The sequence below is a fragment of the Antedon bifida genome, chromosome 7 (genome assembly GCF_963402885.1).
Source record: "Antedon bifida chromosome 7, ecAntBifi1.1, whole genome shotgun sequence".
NCBI classification, from domain to species: Eukaryota; Metazoa; Echinodermata; class Crinoidea; order Comatulida; family Antedonidae; genus Antedon; species Antedon bifida.
The window spans coordinates 25,420,453-25,441,513 of record NC_136232.1 but is presented as its reverse complement, the minus strand read 5'-3'; the positions used below and the strand labels follow the sequence as shown (position 1 = coordinate 25,441,513).

The 21,061-nt window shown below is 30.6% G+C and overlaps 4 protein-coding genes across 5 annotated transcripts in view; 2 read left to right on the top strand and 2 right to left on the bottom strand.

Moving 5' to 3' along the window:
• LOC144848763 (macoilin-1-like) overlaps nucleotides 1-21,061 on the top strand; it is a 148,597-nt gene that overhangs the window by 8,091 nt on the left and 119,445 nt on the right. The gene's annotated exons all lie outside the window — the stretch shown is intronic.
• Nucleotides 1-21,061, bottom strand: part of LOC144848825 (LYR motif-containing protein 2-like) — a 102,762-nt gene that overhangs the window by 15,293 nt on the left and 66,408 nt on the right. The gene's annotated exons all lie outside the window — the stretch shown is intronic.
• LOC144848769 (mitochondrial tRNA methylthiotransferase CDK5RAP1-like) overlaps nucleotides 1-21,061 on the bottom strand; it is a 73,107-nt gene that overhangs the window by 21,122 nt on the left and 30,924 nt on the right. The window lies entirely within an intron of this gene.
• Nucleotides 17,336-19,508, top strand: LOC144848773 (uncharacterized). Its single transcript, XM_078705691.1, has one exon. It carries the CDS (start codon nucleotides 17,389-17,391, stop codon nucleotides 19,126-19,128), a length of 1,740 nt encoding a protein of 579 aa, XP_078561817.1. The 5' UTR covers nucleotides 17,336-17,388; the 3' UTR covers nucleotides 19,129-19,508.

The following is a 21,061-nucleotide window of genomic DNA, read 5'->3' as shown; positions in this document are numbered from 1 at the left end:
GAAAATGTGCAATTACTACAAAGAATTATTGATGCTAATCTGCCATCATCAAAGGGTACTCTCACTGATGATAAGCACTCTGAACTAAGAAGTATTGATAACAAACTGAAATCATTAAAACATTTTCTTAAAGAAAATCAACGATGTCTGTCAATGTATACACCAAGCGCTTGTGATTACTTTGTTCAATTTTACAATTGTGAAAATATGATGATACAAGATGAGCAAATATTATTTTGCATACTACAGAAACTGAAGTACTTTTACCAAGGACTTGGGTTTAAATTAACCAAAGCAGAACACAGTTCTATAATATTCAACTTATCTGTGCTGGATCCTGCTGCTCTGGTAAACCTTTGGGAAATGTACAAAAGTGGAGAGCTTCTTGTAAAATTATCTGAAATATTAGTGGCAGAGGAACATCAGCAGACATTTCAAATGGAATGGACAACACACATTGACAAAGACAAATACCAAGAAGCACTTCAAATACTTGAAGGAGAAGGTGAGTCATACATTTTGCAATGCTTCAATCTAATAAAAATGTGGCATTTTTCCTGTTGTTTACAGTCAGGTATATTTAAAAACCCAAAGCCTAAACTTTCATGCTCAATAGAATTAAATTTGCATTAAACTAGTTTTCATGTTCTATTATTTTGTGATGTCTTGTTTTAATAAAAAACAGGTGTTCCATATATATTCCAAGCATTCAGGTCATTTTAAGTTTCTACACATTTGTTCTTCATTCAGAAATCTTATTTAATCTTTACCTGACCTTCCTGTAGTCATCCTCCAAAGTATGAGCATTTATCATCAATATATTAAACACAAACAAATAACAGAAAAGGCTGTCATTTGGTGCCTCTTTAAAAGGTGAAAAAATAATAATGTAGACACAAATTGTGCCCAAGGAATATTATGGTACTGAAAAATTGTTTTCACCAGCTATCAGAGGAACTTATAAATCTCCATTTCAATGCTATGCTGGCTGTGCAGTCCTAAACTTTAAAAACTGACAATGTAGAAGAAATACGAATATATCTTCAAGGAAAATTGACTGTACTGTTAGCTGAAAATATACAGTACAGTTTAGTACATATGATTAGACAGTATGGCTAGCTGCATATCACACAAAACTGGTCATAATAATCTCTTTTTGCGGAAAGTGAGATGTAATTTTACAGGAAATTATAAAATAAAAGAAAGTCCTTAGAGAATATATTGAAAAACAAAATAAGTTTTTATATCAACATTTTATTAACTTAACTTTTAAAAACTGCTACTATTACTGGATATTAATTTTATTTGCAAAAGATAGGAAGAAATTATGAATATGTCATCCTTATATTTATCATTTCTTGAATTCCAGCTTTTAGTGGTCACAAGTTATATTCCATAGAAGAGAGGATGGAAATGAGCTCAGATGAGATTGCATCATTGCATCTCCTACAGTGCAAGGTTCACAGTGAACCTTTGGAATACTATTGCAATGATTGTAAAAACACAATCTGTTCAAGTTGTAGGCCTTCAATCTTGGGTCACAAAAATTGTGCAGGCAAACAAAAGCCAATAACAATTTCAGAGGCATATAAAACATTTCAGAAAATTGTAGCAGGATTAGAAAAGGATGTTGATACCTATAAAAGAGAAAAGAAGAACAGCTTAAAAAGAGTTCAAGAGATTGACACAGAACTGGAAAAAAATAAATCAAATTCTTTAAAAGATATTAAAGACAATGTACAAGAAACCATCAAGACAATCAAAAAGAGTGGAGAGGCAATGGAGAAGGAAGTGAAAACAATTTATGAAATGAAAAAGACAGAGATTGATGAACAAAAAAAAGAATTAAGTAAGCCAATATCTGATCTGGACACAACACTTTGTTCACTTAAAGAAATATCGAAAGGCAATGATGTATCAGCAATGGAATCAAGTAAAATGGTTGTTAAAGAAATGAGAGACAGAATTAATGACTTACCAAAAATAAAGCCAATTGATGATGGACAAATTCACTTTCAGAAAATCAAAGAGAAATCGGTTGAATTACAAAAGATTGCCACAGAAAATGAAAAAATCATTGAAAAGGAAATTAAAGTGACAACGGCTGACTATCTAACATTACAATCAAATGAATCGGTGATAGAAAATGAAACCATCGTAGTAAAAGTAAGAAAACTACATAACTGTAAAGTAGATGCAACTCAACTGAATGCAACATGGTCTACACAGCATGAGCAGGAAAAAGTTAAGTTTAAAGAAAAAAATGGAGAATATGTCTTGACAAGAAAATGTACAAGCCCAGGAGTTTGTAGATTAGATGTGACAGTTGATGGCAAACACATCATAAATTCACCAATGACAATCATAGTAGAAAAAGAACTAATAAATTCTACCAAACTAGACTTTGTTGGTCAAGATGTACTTATGTATAAAGATGATTGCTTGCTGGTTTCACGTTTTACAAATAAAATACTTAAGTATAAGCCATCAGGAGAACACATTGGTGAAATTAGATTACCAAAAGATACAAGAGTCAACAGAATGTTCAAAATGAAGAATGGTGACATAGCATTCAGTGATGTTGGTAAGAAGTGTATTACAATATGCACAATGGATGGTAAAGTGGTTAGAACATTTGGTCAAGGAGTATTGTCATATCCAGAAGGTATCCATGTAGATGAGGAGTCAAATGTTGTCTATGTAGCTGATATTAATCATACATACGCATTTAACATTGATAGTGGACAGGTCATCCATAGATGGCGACAACACAATAATGAAAATATAATTGATGTTACCTTTACAAACCAAAAACAGCTGCTCATATTAGACCGTAATAATGGACTACAACTGACTGATGACGGAAAAACAATCAAAGATCTTGTTGAAACAAGGTATACAGTTGGAAAGTTGACAAACCCACGTGCAGTAGTAGTTGATAAGCATGACAACATCATTGTATCAAGTGATTACAATATACAGCTCTTTGACAAAGATGGTAAATTCATAAAAGTGATTGGTGAAACAAGATGGGTAAAGGGAATATGCATCATTTCACATCAGCCACGGAAAATTGCTGTAATAAATCAGTATGACAGAACATTAAAAATATTTAATTATTAATACTATATATTATATTATATTTAATTATATATATTTATTGTATGTTCTGAATAATGATTATAATACATAAAATCCAGATGATGAGATTCCAATACAGAATGAAAATTAACAATTATTAACAGTCACATATTTTAGACTTTAATTTTTGTAAACCAGAAGGACAAACCTACACACAAGATAACAAAATCTAAAACAACTAGAGAATCTTAGTAGCACCAGACAGGGTTTGAACCCAGAACCAATGCATCCGTAGGCAAGCACCTCTTATAGGTCATTCTGTTTTTAAAGAATTTATGAACTGCAAATTTTGATAATTTTAATTATAATAATGTTGAATAAATTTAAGCTTAATTTTTTATTTTAAACCTATCTATGTATTTCAGAAAAATTGTTTAATTTACAAAAAACAAAATCTGTTTTGTTTTACCTGTATTTTAATCTCTTCTAAAATAGAGGTCATAGGTCAACTTATTTCCCTTCCTCTTGTGAAAGGTACAGTACAGTAGCTGCACATGTTTATCACCTCTGAACAATAACAAACCATAAATTATAAAAAACATGATTGTTGTACTTTTTATTCAATTGGCTCATCTTTAAGTATACTAGTGTAATGTAAGCGTATGTATACATTGTTCTATGTTCCCAATAAAAATGTATTAAAAGTTAATTTTTTTAAAGATTTATTTACCTGTTCAGAAAGTGGTTTAATCTCTTCTACAACTTTGATCTTCAGTTTGTAGCTTCCCATGTTATCACAAGCTCTTCATATATATCTACAGTTAAAATAACAGCAACAGAAACAGGACAAATTTTCAATAACTGGCAGCCTGAAAATAACGGTTAAAAACACCCAAGCAGTTTCATTGACCACCGAACTTAAATACTGTTGCATCTATCGTTTAGTTGCCTGACCCCATTGCATTTAGGGTATTTTTATAATAATTTTAATAATTCTTAAAATTTTTGTTTAATATGCCATTTTGATGTCATATAATAGTTATCCACTTTGACCAAAAATTGGATAGAAAAAAAATTATTTACCTGAAGAAACTGTAATTTAAAGCAAAAAATAGTCAAATTGGCTATTGTGGATTTATGGTTGAATTTAACCTTTTATTTTGTCATTTTATAAATGAAAACATTATTTTTTATTGTTTGTTTTTTTTTCTATGGAAGTGATTAATTTTAATAAAACTACAAAATAACCTATATTCTGATTTAATTAATCTTCATTTTTCATGTTTTTGGGGGACAATACATCGAGGAGGAATTTCGGCAAATTAGGTCATGTTCAATATTGGTCCAGCATGTAATGATCACCTAAATTACAATATTTTTTAGGGATATTTATATGAAAGTTGTTATGTCCTTTTAATTAATTGAATTTGAATAAAACAAATCAGGTAAATTGAGCGTTATCGACTGTCTATGAAATGAACCATTGCTAAAATTTCCAACAGATGTTGTTGGAAATAAAACTAAATTACAATAATAGATGAAAATGTATGACATTCAATACTTTAGACAAGTGCAATATATATCTGGCACAGTCTTGGTGATGGTCTATAGTAAACTGGCTACAGTGAAGTTAGCTACTATAAAGACAATCAAGGTAAGAAGAAATACAGAATATTCTTTTGACTTTTCTCTTCTTATTGTGAAATGTGTTATAATGCCATATGTAGTTTGTAAAGTTTTTTTTATTATTTATTGTAAAACAGTGCCATGAGCATTTTTTTCTGATAGACACTTGCTCACAAAAAGCCTACATTATTATTATTGCTATATCTGACTCTAAAACGGTGGGTTTGTTCGACATCTAACCCACACATCTATTTGAAAAAAACTATGATTAAAAACTCTTATGGTAATGTTACCACAAGTGCCTCATCTGCCTCATTTACTGTAGAATTTGTTTGTTTCTTTCTTTATTTCCATTCACAACAAACAAAAGAATGATCGATTAAAAGAAATATAAATAAGAAATATATTGTCTACAGTATATGTATACATGTTTGAATAATACATTACACACTTAAAGGAAAACTAATTTCCTTTACCTGTGACTGTTTTAACCTCACATTAGTTATTCACTTTTACCATAAAGGATAAAAAAAATGATTCACATGATAAACTGTAAATTAAATAAAAACTAAAAAGTGTTGAATTTGTATTTAAAAAAATAATAATAAAGTAGTCAAATGGAAGCGAAATCATTACTTTTGTTTATTTTTTTTTTTAACAAAAGTGAATAATAGCTTTATTAAAACTGCAAAATGACCTACTTACAGTTTTCCTGTATTGGAGGACAATACATATTTTAACCTGTGACATTGTAATATAATTTATTCCCACAGAATTGCAAGGAAAACTATCCCATGATTACATTGTAAGCCAGAAAAAAACAACATTACATTGTAAGTTATCAAATCAGTCAAATTATTAATAAAATCCATATTGGATTCTACTTAAATAAATTTCATAAATGCTTGATACAATATTATTGATTTTTCACAGGGTATTTCAAAGATGGCTGCTGCTGGTAATACAAATAAGTTTTTAGAAGACATCAATGAGCATCTAGAGTGTAGCATCTGCACTGATCAACTAAAGGATCCAAGAACTTTAAGCTGTCTACACACCTTCTGTTTGTCTAGAAAAATGGGTGACAACTAAAGGGACACTAACTTGTCCTACATGCTCCAAAACATATCCAATTCCAGAGGGCAGGCTTCAAAGCCATGCACCGAATACATTTTTAAACAACATTTTAGAAACTGTTCAACATTTTTCAGAAAAGAAAAATTGTGTTTATGGGATGGGTGGAGAAGTGGAAAGTTACTGTCAGGATTGTAAGGAGTACATATGTTCCATTTGTTGCGCCAGTCATAAAGGAATTCCAGCCTTGAAAAGTCACAAGCTATATTCCATGAATGAGATGAAAGAAATGAGCTCAATGCTGATTGCATCCTTCACAGTGTGAGGCTCACAGTAAACCTATAGAATTTTACTGCAAAGATTGTGAACACCTAATCTGTGTGAATTGTACAATCTTCGGTCACAAAAGCCAATAGGAACTTCAGAGTTATTTAAAGCATTATTGTTAAATTTACTTCATATCAACACCGAAAGAAAGTGATTGTACAGAGAAGAAAATTAAAGGGTTCTGGCATTTCTATACAGGAAGACCTCACCAGTCGTAGAAGGGAGCTGTTATACAGAGCAAGTAAACACGAGAAGGTGAAGAGTGCATGGTCTATTGACGGACGAATCTATGCTAGCTCTGTTTTTAACGGAAAGGAAATTAGACACCATATTCGTACTTTTCTGGACCTGGATAACATCTCATAAAGAAGATCAGCAAACGAAGGGAAGTAATCAACTAACTGTTTCTTTTTCTTATCAAATCATTTTAACTATACATTACCACTTACATAAATTGCATGCATGCCTTTCTTTTATCATTATGAATAATAACTGCATGCTAATTTATTGACATTCAAATGACACTGTGGACACTTTTTCCTGTTTTGCGTCACCTCATGCTTGCGTTATTACTTTTATTAATATTGTTTTTACTCCGCATTTCTATGATGACCTGACTTTGTCGGTCGGTCCGTATTGTTTTTTGAACATGTTGTCGGTTCATTAGAATTGCGTTGTATGTTTTCCAATCTTGTTATTTGACTCCTGTTCTTTATTTTTCCATGAACAGTTGCTTGTTTCTTTCCTTTGTAACTTACTTAAACTCTGAGACTGTTTTTGAACTTGTATACTAACTTATACCGTCACTTGTATTTATTGTTATTGTTCTTTTTTATGTCCTATGTTAATTCTGACAATAATGAAACTGATCGTCTTTCTAATTTAGTTTTTAATCCATTCTCATTTAATGACAATCATAATGCTAATATTGACCCAGATCTTCAATTTTTTACTGATTCTATGAGTATATCTAATTATTTTCATCCATGTGATTTTTCTAAATATACTAACGAAATTGATAATAAGAAAAGCTTTTCCACCATACACTTTAATTCCAGAAGCCTTAGTCGTAATTTTGATTCGATTAATATTCTTTTAAATTCCTTAAATTTCAACTTTGATATAATTTCTATTACGGAAAGTTGGTTGAAGCATGACAGCCCTTTAATGCATATTCCAAACTACTCTTTTATTTCTAAACACAGACATCTGAAAGTTGGCGGTGGTGTAGCAATGTTTGTTCGAAATGAACTTTCATTTAGAGAAAGAGAAGATCTGTCAATTGACCAATCTATTTGTGATTCCCTATTTATTGAAATTGAACAAAAATCAGCCAAAAACATTATTGTTGGCACTATATATAGGGCCCCTTCACTGGATACGAATGCATTCCTAGATAAAATAGAGCTATTACTTAGCAACCTTTCCAATGAGAACAAGACTGTTTTCTTACTAGGTGATTTTAACATTGATATTTTAAAATACGAATCAAGTAATCATTCTTTCAATTTTATAAATACCATGTTTAGCAACTTTTATCTTCCTCTTATTCACCGCCCCACTAGAATTACTGCTACTACTGCCTCATTGTTGGACAATAATTACCAACCAAACGGAATTTCCCAACCACAATGGAATAATTTATAGTGATGCCACTGACCATTTACCTATTTTTAACATTTCTTCCTTAACTAACATTGTCCATAATTCGAGATCTGAACATTCAATGTTGCATACTAGGAAAATTAACGAGTGCAATATTGAAAGTTTTAAGTTAGATTTGCAAGCAACCTCGTGGGACCATGTTTTTAATTCACAAGATTCTAATGAGGCATATAATTTATTTGACACCACATGTAAACATATGTACGATAAAAACTTCCCTCTTGAACAAAGAACAAATAAGAAACGTAAACTTAAGACTTGGATGACTGATGGCTTATTAAAATCCACAAAACATAAACACAAATTATATGCATACCCATCTGAAAAAAACAAAAATGAATATAAACGTTTCCGTAACAAACTTAACACATTGATTAGACAAGTTAAAATTGATCACTTTAACAACACCTTCTCACAGCATAAAAATGATATCAAAGGAACTTGGAAAATTATCAATTCTTTATTGAATAAACCTAAGAATAATCAGCCCGACTTACAGATTGAATGTGATGGCGAATTATCAAATGATCCAATTAAAATTACAAATTCTTTCAATCAGTTTTTTGGACAGATTGGACCTACCCTTGCAAGTCAAATACCATCACATGCAACAAATTATAAAGACTACTTAACGAACCCTACTCTCAATTCCCTATTTCTTATCCCTGTTGACGAAAATGAAATACTCAACATAGTCAAATATTTCAAGAATAATAAGGCCCCAGGTTTTGACGATATTAGTACTAATATAGTTAAGCAAACATGTAGCCTTATCTCTCACCCACTTTGCTATATTTTTAACCTGTCTATGTCTAAAGGAGTGTTTCCAAACAAATTAAAACTTGCAAAAGTAACCCCCATCTATAAATCTGGAGTCAAGTCTAATATTAGCAATTATCGTCCTATCTCCATTCTGTCAATTTTCTCCAAAATGTTTGAACGCATCATTTATGATCGGACATACAAATTTATTTTAAAACACAATATTCTTTCTGACCATCAATATGGCTTTCGAAAAGGATATGATACTTCAATGGCTCTTTTACAACTTACTAATAGTATTGTGGATGCATTTGAAAAAAACCATTTTGCTATTGGAACATTCATTGATTTATCAAAAGCTTTTGATACTATCAATCATAACATTCTTTTATCTAAACTATTCATTTATGGAATTCGTGGACCTGCACATGATCTATTTAAAAGTTATCTGTCAAATAGATTTAAGTGTACTAAATATAGCAATGTTACCTCTCATTTTACACCAATATCATGTGGAGTCCCCCAAGGTTCACTGCTTGGCCCACTTTTATTTTCTTTATATATAAATGACATTTGTTCATCCTCCAAATTATTTTCTTTCTGCCTCTATGCTGACGATACTACCCTCCTTTATACCAATCCAAATATTCAGTCACTTTTTGCGGTTGTCAACCAGGAACTGACTAAAGTGTGTGAATATTTCCGTGCAAACAAACTTTCCGTTAACGTTAAGAAATGCTGTTCTATTTTGTTTCGAAACACTCGCAAACCTGTAAATCTTGATGATAGACATGTTAAAATTAATGAACATATTGTTCCACTTGTTGAAAATACGAAATTTCTTGGTGTTACCATTGATTCAGGTCTCACTTGGAAGCAACATATTAAAGAAATTGAAAATAAAATATCCAAAAATATTGGTATTGTCTTCTTTTCTTCCCAAAAACATTCTTCATACCTTGTATTGTACTCTTATTTTACCATATTTAAACTATTGCAATGTGGTTTGGTGCAACACGTATGAGTCCAACACTAGCAGATTATTTATCAAACAGAAGAAAGTAGTTCGAATAATATCAGGTGCACCACCACTAGCTCACTCAGATCCCTTATTTTCCTCCCTAAACCTTTTAAAGTTGAAAGACCTTAACTATCATCAACAGTGTACTTTTCTCTACTCATCGATTAACTCCTTAAACCCACCTCAATTTACAAATTTATTCCAACCAAACGCATCTTTTCACAGTTATAGAACTCGAACTGTACAGGATATGCATATCCCTCTTCATAAAAAAACATCATTTCAATATAACATAAGTTTTAGTGGACCTAAACTATGGAACAAACTACCTTCAAATATTAAAGATGCTGTATCTAAGTAATGCTTTTCATTTAAACTTAAAAGATATTTCACATCCAAGTATTAATTTTTATTATATTACATTTTATGATAATAATTATTATGATGATTAACAAGAAGACGAATCAATTCTTAATTTATACCTAAATTATTTTTTTTAGTTATTTTTCTTATTTAGTTTAACCCATGTAATGTAATTTTTTTTTTTTTTCCGTGTTGTTTAAATCTTGTCTTTGTTTGGGCATGTCTGCCACAAGCTTTTTGCTTTTTTGAACATGCCTTCTTCAATTATTTTACCTTTCTTTACTCCATTTTGTATACTGTTTTATTTGAAGAAAATAAATGTTACTTTGAATTTGAATCTCCTGTCAGTGTAAGATTACACATTAAACAGCAGGGTGCCATCAATATACTCACCTGAACATAAACAGCAGGGTGTCATCAATTACAGATTAGCTTAGGAATGTGTAAATAAAAGTCAGTGATGCATGCATCCCACATTCACTAACTGTTGAATATGGACATTTTTGTTATACTAGTCAAAAGCTTTCTAACATTAAAAATTAAATATCTTTACTTTTACTTGTCCGTTTTTCTTGATTTGAACTCTAAAATAGTTATACTGTATTTGTATTTACTAATACATAGCCAACTAGTAAATCAGCGGTAATAATAATTTTATTTCTCTTGTAAGCCAGAGCTACTTTTCATTGAGAGGATCATAAATCATTTTCACCAAGGTCGTTTCTTATCTTATGTAAACAGTGAAAAGGGTGAAAGCAAACCCGAGTTTCAGGCCTAAACTCGGGTTTGGTTTAGAAGAGATGTTTTCGTCATGGGATGCGAATACTTTTACAACAGAATTAGAAAACAGCTTAAAAGAAATTCTAGATAAAATTAATCAAAATCTTTGCAAGATATTGAAGATTATATACAAGAAACTACGAGGACAATCGAAAAGAATGGAGAGACAATGGAGAAGCAAGTAAAAACGATTTATGAAAAAAAAAGACAGAGATTGATGAACAAATAAGTGAATTAAAAAAAAACAATATCTGATGTGAACACAAAACTGAATTTACTTCATAAATTATTAAAAGGCAATGAAGTATCAGCAATTGAATCTGGTAAAATGATAGTCAAAGCACTGACAGACAGAATTAAAAATGCACCAACAACACATCCAATTGACGACGGACAAATTTACTTTTGTCAAATCAAAGAGCAATTTATTGAACTAAAACTTATGGACACTAAAAAAACAACTGACTATCTAACATTACAAGCAAATGCACCTGTGATTGAAGGTGAAACCATGGAAGTAAAAGTAAGAAAACAAAAGGAATGTGAAGTAGATGCAACTCAACTGAATGCAACATGGTCTACACAAGAAGGACTGGAAGAAGTAAAGAAGAAAATGGAGAATATGTATTGACAAGAAAATGTACACAAGCCCAGGAAATTGTAGATTAGATGTGACAGTTGATGGCAAACACATCATAAATTCACCAATGACAATCACAGTATTAAAAGAATTAATCAATTCTATCAAATTAGACTATGGTGGTCAAGATGTACTTAAGTGTGACAATGATTGCTTGCTGGTTTCATGTCAGACAAAAGAAATACTTAAGTATAAAACATCTGGAGAACACATTGGTGAAATTACACTACCACAATGCACAAGAGTCAACAGAATGTTCAAAATGAAGAATGGCGAGATAATATTCAGTGATAGAGGTAAAAGGTGCATTACAATATGCAATATGAATGGTAAGGTGATTAGAACATTCAGTAAAAGAAGAGGATTGTCATCTCCAGAAGGTATCCATGTAGATGAGGAATCAAATGTTGTCTATGTAGCTAATGGTTACAACGGTACAGTGGCCTATAACATATCTAGTGGTCAGGTCATCCATAAATGGTCACAACCTGATATATGTGTCATGGATGTTACATTTACAAACCAAAGACAGATTCTCATATTAACCTCGCATCATGGGCTTCAACTGACTGATAATGATGGAAGACCAATCAAAGTTCTTGTTGAAGCATCAGATAATGATGTGGGAAAGTTGACAAACCCACGTGCAGTAGTAGTTGATAAAGATGATAACATCATTGTATCATGTTACCACAATGTACAGCTCTTTGACAAAGATGGTAAATTCATAAAAGTGATTGGTGAAACAAAGTGGGCATTAGGATTATGCATCATTTCATGCATGCATCAGCCACGAACAATTGCTGTAATAGATCAGTATAACAAAGCATTGAAGATATTCAATTACTGAAGCTGTATAATAATCTATGAACCGTGGAAATCAATCTCTCTGTAACAATAACACTAGAGCTCTAAAATTCTTACAGCTGTCAGGTACTACTGTATATTATATTTCTGTACTGTATTAGGCTTAGTATTACCTGTATTTATACTGTATTTGTCTAAATTCATATCCAATATCATTTCACAAAAAGGATTTCAAAAAATGATTATTCTAATTAACTTTACATTTGCACACTATTGGTTACGGTATATTTTGATTTGTTTGTTACTACTAGCTGGTTTAAATATCAGCAACAGTATAAAAATGATTGACATTTTTTAACCTAGGTCAAATCCGCCTCTCAAAACCAGAATTTCCCTATATTTTTGTTTTCCATAAGCTTATTGTCACAAGATTTTAATGTTTCCATTTAAATCTAATATTGCATGTTTGAATCTATAGTCATCAGCACAGGCTCGGTGGTATGAAACCCAGGCTAGTAATCTGGAGGTTGTCAGTCACAAGTAGGTGGTACAGGTAGTACAAACATACATCTGACGTGCAATTGGTTTCAACTTGACAATAGTTATACTATAGCATATTCACAAATATAATTATACTAAATAGAATACAGCACTTGAACATGCCTAGCCATACAGATTTTTTTCTCCAATTTTCAGAAATACACCAATAGATAGAAAATAAGTAATAAGAATTCATACAACATCTGGAAAAAAAAACAACATTTGTACTTCAAGAAACAAAGTTATTATAGTGAAAGTTTATCTATTAAATTTTATGTGACAAAAAATATAATACATATTTCACTTATTTTTATTCTATTAGTTTAAGTCAATATCAAATCCAACAGTGATTTTGATATTTTAAATATTTACCAATTTGGCTGTCATGTACAGAGAATTAATTTATGTATCTGTATTGTAAACCTCTTAGCACTACAGCGTGTGTAAAGATAGAGTATTTGTTATTTTGGTTTAATATATACATAAACTGTATTGTTCAGAAAGAGTGAAAATTGAAATAAAATAAGCATTATATAGGGAATTGCAATATTCATATTAGCTGTTTGTGTCTTTTCTAAACTTTCTTTTACAACCCTACAGCATACAGAACCATAGCAAAAGGTGTGCTGTTATACAATCTATTATACAACATTTTAGTTACGCCATGTTGGTTGCCATTTCCCTCTCTAGTGAATGGGCTGTAAAATGCTATAGAAATCTAGTTTTAATAGATCGTGAACACAATATCAGATGCTCAAATGATTCAGTTGAATAAACACCTACACATCAATACTAAGTCTATTTTACATAATAATAACATATACCTATAAATTATATATCAATCGATTTTGAATAGGATAATACTAATGTTGTAGATTGAATGAACTTATTGTCTGAGACTCAAATGATTTTTGTTTTTACATAACAATAGGCTAGTATAATTGTACAGTACACAGAAAGGCTTGTAGACAGAATCTATAAAGAAGTCATCAGTCTCGCTTTATTTCACTGACTGAAAAAACGAACATTGTTGGAAGCTTATCATTAAGAATTTTATTTTAAATTCAAGAATTAAGGTATTTTTCATTACTTTTTAATAAATACATTTATGTGCACATTTTGTACTACCTCATTTTTGTATTACCTGTAAGTTGGTCTAATGCATAGACATTGTTGTACTTAGTGGATAAGGGAGGGGTTACAGTCTTATCTACTCAGTTTGGTGGATTTTAATTTATTTTTGATTTGCCACACATCCTCATTTAGCCTCTTTCCACAAGATTTTAACATTTCCATTTAAACCTATGAATATTGCATATTTGACAATTTCACCAATCTGATTTTATTGAAATGTTGTTACACGTACCCAACATTATTGAGCAATTTGAAAACTTTACTTGGCTGTAATTATCTTATGAGATTTAAGAATTTTCTTATCCGCTGCTTTCTATACGATTTATTTCTAATTTTTAGAAATACATCGAAAGATAGAAAATAAGCAGTTATTTGACAACATGGCTACGTCAGGTAGGAATTTCATTTTAAATATTATTTTAATTATTTATTTTCTTTTTTCTTTTACAGTATTTATAGTATAACTTATATTTCACAAGTTTTGTGCAATAATGTGTGTGTATTCTATATTTTAATTTTATTTTATATATTCTATATTTATCTGTATCATACTAATATTTGCCAATCTTTAAGAAGAATTTCTATTGTTATTTTATTATGATAATGGATAAATAAAGCATTTTAATATTCAGTATTTGGTATCTAGTTGCTCACATTTAGTATTCAATGTAGAACTGTTTTATAGTGAAATAATCTGGTTTAAAAAAAATGTAAATCTTAAAACTTTAAATTTATTATTATATAGTTATAGATTACGGAAATAAGGTATAATAAATAGATGTTTAACGTGAAGTGTCCATAAAAATGAACGTTCTGTTTTAATAACTGCCTCATATTTGCCCAAGTGTGATGAATTTAAGTATATTTTATCTTATCTTCTTCTATTTCATTCTAGAAACATATGACAAATCTTTTCAACTGGCTTTAGTATGTTTTTCAACTTGGTATGATGACCGATCACTCATCAGGAAACTGAAAGTTTTGTATCATGGTTACATTGCAGAGGCTGACTTACATAAAGCCTCTACAACAATGGACTTGCTGAATCAATTAAAGGATTCTGGGTATCTGAGTTTAAAGGATCTCACCATTTTTTATGATACCATAAAGGCCACAAAACAGTTTGGTATTGTAGACAAACTTAGAATTCACATTCCATCTTTCCCTGATGTTAGAAAAACCATTATTACTAGATTCAGCCATCATCAACAAAAGATTCTAAATTTAGGTAATGTACTGAGACAGGAGGATGTGGACAAAATTGATAAAGTGTACAATGATCCACCAAAGAACTATCAAGATGGGTGGAGTCTTCTTCTGGATTTACAACACAAACTAATCATTTGTGAAGAAGATAACAAAATAGATGAATTTATTGAGATCTTACAGGGTCTTGAACTACCACGAGCTGTAGCAGCCCTTACTAAAGGTATGTTAAATGTGATGGAGTTTTAATTATTTATAGTAAGTTATTGGAAAAAAAATCCTTGCTAAACAATTTTAAAATATTACTAAGTAATTTGAAATTTTCTCCACAAAATGAAAATGTTTTGTTGTAAATTATGTAAATGATGTAACTGCTAAAATGATATTCTTATACCGAATAAAATGTTTACTTCTTTTAACAAATATCTATTAAAGGCATGGCAAACAAAAACACTTAGTTACATAAAGAGGTACATTTTCAACTTAATTGACATGAAATCTAGCCTTTGATTTATCCCTACTAAAAAATAAATATTGGAGAAGTACTTAAAGCAACAAAATAAAAAATAGAAAACAGAAAACTTATTAAATTAAATCTGTTATTAGCATTAATTGTTATATAATGTATTCTGAAAAAAGTGTTTCATTAATTATAGATGTCAAAAGTTCTCACTAATCATTGTAATTTTGTTTTTACATTATTAAAGGTGTTGAGATACCAGTCACTCTGAAACGGAAATCTGACTCTGAAGAACTACCTCATAAAAAATCCTATGTTGGTATTTCATCAAAAACTATTTCCACTGAAGATAGCCCGTCTATTCAAAGTAATCTTACTGAAAAACTGCAGTCATTACAAGGAACTATTGATGAAATTCTGCAATCTTTACCAAATGTCTATAGAGTTTGGCCATCTTCACTAAGAGATACAATTGATGGAATTCTGCATTCATTACGTAGCACTGACTATATACCTCTACTAACTATTGAAAAACCGCTACAACTATTACAAACAAAAAGTAAATCAGTACAGAGTACTCCCACTGATGATATGCCATCTCAACTAAGAAGTATTGATAACCTGCAATTACTAAAAAAGTTTCTTAAAGAAAATCAACAATACTTGTCAATTTTTACACCAAGTGCGTGTGATTTCATTGTTCAACTTTACAAATGTGAAAACACAATCACGACAAATGATGAGTCGATATTATTTTCAGCAATACAGCGACTTATTCATTTCTGCCAAGAACATGGGTTAAGATTAACCAAAACAGAACACAGTTCTATAATATTTAATCTGTCTGTGCTGGATCCCATTGCTCTGATAAATCTAAGAGAAATGTATGAAAGCGGAGAGCTTCTTATAAAGCTATCAGAAATATTAGTGGCAGAGGAACATCAGCAGACATTTCAAATGCAATGGACAACACACATTGACAAAGACAAATACCAAGAAGCACTTCAAATGCTTGAAGGAGGTGAGTCATACATATTGCAATGCTTCAATCTAATAAAACAAATGTGGCACTTTTCCTGTTGTTTACAGCCAGATGTATTTAAAAACACAAAGCATAAACTTTCATGCTCAATAGAATTTGCAGTAATACTTAAAGTAGTTTCCATGTTCTATTATTTTGTGATGTCTTGTTTTGATTTAAAAAAAAGGTGTTCCATATTTATGTTCAAAACATTCAGGTCATTTTAAGTATCTACACATTTGTTATCCATTCAGAAATCTCATTTAATCTTTCCCTGACCGTCCTGCAGTCATCCTCCAAAGTATGAGCAAAAATAAAAAACAGAAAAGGCGGGTCGTTCGGTGCCTTTTTAAAAATTGAAAAAAATAATGTAGAAACAAATTGTGCCCAGAGAATATCATGGTAAAAATTGTTTTTTTCACCAGCTATCAGAGTTACTTGTTGGTTATAAATCTCCATTTCAATGCTATTCTGACTGTGCCGTCCTAAACTTTAAAAACTGACAATGTAGAAGAAATACAAATACATCTTCAAGGAAAATTGACTGTACTGTTAGCTGAAAATATACAGTACAGTGTAGTACATATGATTAGACAGTATGGCTAGCTGCATATCGCACAAAATCTGATATGTTGTGAGCGGTCACATTAAAGTCTTTATAATCAATCTCTTTTTGCGGAAAGTGAGATGTAATTTTACAGGAAATTAGAAAATAAAACAATGTCCTCAGAGAATATATTGAAAAAGTTTTTTTTATATGAACATTTTATTAACTTAAACTGTTACTATTAATGAATATTAATTTTATTTGTAAAAGATAGGAAGAAATAATGAATATATAATTATTTATCATTTCTTGAATTCCAGCTACTATAGATGATATGATGGAAATGAGCTCAGATGAGATTGCATCATTACAACCCCCACAGTGCAAGATTCACAGTGAACCCTTGGAATATTACTGCAAGGATTGTGAACACACAATCTGTTCAAGTTGTAGGCCTTCAATCTTGGGTCACAGAAATTGTGCAGGCAAACAAAAGCCAATAACAATTTCAGAGGCATTTAAATCATTTCAGAAACTTTTAGCAGAATTAGAAAAGGATGCCGATACCTATACAAGAGAAATAAAAAACATCTTAAAAGGAGTTCAAGAGATTGATACAGAACTGGAAAAAAATAAATCAAATTCTTTAAAAGATATTGAAGACAATGTACAAGAAACCATCAAGACAATCAAAATGAATGGAGAGATAATGAAGAAGCAAGCAAAAACAATTTTTGAAAAGAAAAAGAAAGAGATTGATGAACAAACAAAAGAATTAAGAAAGCCAATATCTGATGTGAACACAAAACTTTGTTTACTTAAAGAAGTATTGAAAGACAATGAAGTATCAGCAATGGAATTAAGTAAAATGGTGGTTAAAGAACTGAGAGACAGAATTAATGAGGTACCAAAAATAAAACCAATTGATGACGGACAAATTCACTTTCATCAAATCAAACAGAAATTTGTTGAATTACAAAAGATTGCCACAGAAAATGTGAAAAACATTGAAAAGGAAATTAAAGTGACAACTGCTGACTATCTAACATTACAAGCAAAGAAATCTGTGATAGAAAATGAAACCATTGTAGTAAAAGTAAGAAAACTACATAAATGTAAAGTAGATGCCACTCAACTGAATGCAACATGGACGGCACAGGAAGTTGAGGAACAAATAAAGTTTCAAGAAGAAAATGGAGAATATTTATTTACAGGAAAATGTGAAATCCCAGGAGTTTGTAGATTAGATGTGACAGTTGATGGCAAACACATCATAAACTCACCAATGAAAATCACAGTACAAAAAGAACTAATCAATTCTATCAAACTAGACTTTGTTGGTGAAGATGTACTTAAGTATAAAGATGATTGCTTGCTGGTTTCACGTTGGACAAATGAAATACTTAAGTATAAGCCATCAGGAGAACACATTGGTAAAATTACATTACCAGGAGGAGATACAATAGTTAATAGAATGTTCAAAATGAAGAATGGTGACATAGCGTTCAGTGATGTTGGTAAGAAGTGCATTACAATATGCACAATGGATGGTGAGGTGGTTAAAACATTTGGTAAAGAAGTATTGTCACATCCATATGGTATCCATGTAGATGAGGAATCAAATGTTGTCTATGTAGCTGGTATTAATCATACATACATATTTAACATTGATAGTGGTCAGGTCATCCATAGATGGCCACAACACAATAATGCATTTTTAATTGATGTTACCTTTACAAACCAAAGACAGGTGCTCATATTAGACAGTATTAATGGATTACTACTCACTGATAATGATGGAAAACTAATCAAAGTTCTTGTTGAAGCATCATATAATGATGTTGTGGGAAAGTTGAAAAGATCACGTGCAGTAGTAGTTGATAAAGATGACAACATCATTATATCAACTGATTACAATGTACAACTCTTTGATAAAGATGGTAAATTCATAAAAGTGATTGGTGAAACAAAATTGGCATTAGGATTAAGCATCATTTCACATCAGCCACGGACAATTGCTGTAATGAATCAGCATGGGAATCCTGACCCAACATTGAAGATATTCAATTACTAAAACTGCAATAATCTATGAACTGTGAAAGTCAATCACTCTGTAATAACACTTTTTAAAAGTATAGAGCGCCCTCTCTACAATCCTTACAGCTGTCAGGTACTACTTTATATTATATTTCTTTACTGTATTAGGCTTAGTATTACCTGTGTTTACATTGTATTATACTTATTTGTATAAATTCAAATCTAATTTAACAAATAGGATTTCCAAAAATGATTATTCTAATTAACTTTACATTTGCACACTATTGGTTACGGTATATATTTTGATTTGTTTGTTACTACTAATATGAGCTGGTTTAAATATCAGCAACAGTATAACAATTATTAACATTTTTTAACCAAGGTCAGATCCGCATCTGTCCTAAAACCAGAATTCAAACAACACCTGAAAATGTTGGCTGACATGCTTTATGTTGCTTTATATTTGTAAATTATAAATAATGATTAAAATACATACATAAATAAATATTTAACTTATTTTTATTCTATAATAGTTTAAGTCAATATCAAATCCAAAAGTGATTCTGATAATTTAAATATTTACCAATTTGGCTTATGTAGAGAGAATTCATATATCTGTATTGTAAACCTCTTAGCACTACAGCGTGTGTAAAGATAGAGTATTTGGTATTTTGGTTTAATATGTACATAAACTGTGTTGTAATTCAGAAAGAGTGAAAATTGAAATAAAATAAGCATTATAAAGGGAATTGCAATATCCATATTAGCTGTGTCTTTTCTAAACTTTCTCTTACAACCCTACAGCATACAGAACCATAGCAAAAGATTCGCTGTTATACAATATATTAAACAACATTTTAGTTACGCCATGTTGGTTGCCATTTCCCTCTCTATTGAATAGGTTGAAAAATGCTATAGAAAAGTCTAGTATGTGTGCATGAACACTTATCAAAGTCTTTATGATTCAAGTCACTGAATATATATACTGTACATCAATACTATAATAACTAGAATTTATTGGTGATCATTTTTATCATTTTACTGAAATTAATTTTTTTTAAAACATGCACGTACGTTAACATACGATCGGAAAATATTGATGTATGCCATCCTATTATACGCTTATAGTGCTGAGTTGTGCCTAATATATGCCATATACAATATGTACAGTACATACTGTATATCTATATACAGTGTAGTATAGGTGAAATTACGGGACACACATCATGTTCAAATTTTTTGGTATGATGGAATTATCAAAATAAACTCAAAGATGACAATTTCTAAAGATAATGAATTTAGCAAATAAATATAAGAACTGGAAGAGAATTTGGCACGTAGAAGCGCTGTGAGCGCTCTTCGAAATTTGTATAACTTTTTGAAAAAGATGAAAAAACTACTTTTTAACTTCAACTGGCCATATGTTAACATCACAACATCCGATAGGCTTGATTTTTATATGAATTCATATCTACATTTCATCAGCTTTCATAATAAATTATAATCATCAAGGTAACCTTCAATTCTGAAGAGCTGTAAGATATTCAAATTTACGGCGAAGGTGAAATTACACGACCTACGTTATTCAAGTTTTTAAGCGTGATGACATCATCAAAATAAAACTAGAATTTAATTCGTCACTTTGACGAATTATAGGTGATCATTTTTATCATTTTAATGAAATTAATTTTTTTTTTACATGCACGTACGTTAACATATGATCAGAAAATGTTGATGTATGCCATCCTATTATACGCTTATAGCGTTGAGTTGAGCCTATTATATGCCATATACAATATGTACAGTATATAATGTATATCTATATACAGTGTAGCATAGGTGAAATTAGGGGACACACATCATGTTCTAATTTTTTGGTATGATGGAATTATCAAAATAAACTTGAAGATGACAATTTCGAAAGATAATGAATTGAGCAAATAAATATAAGAATTGGAAGAGAATTTGGC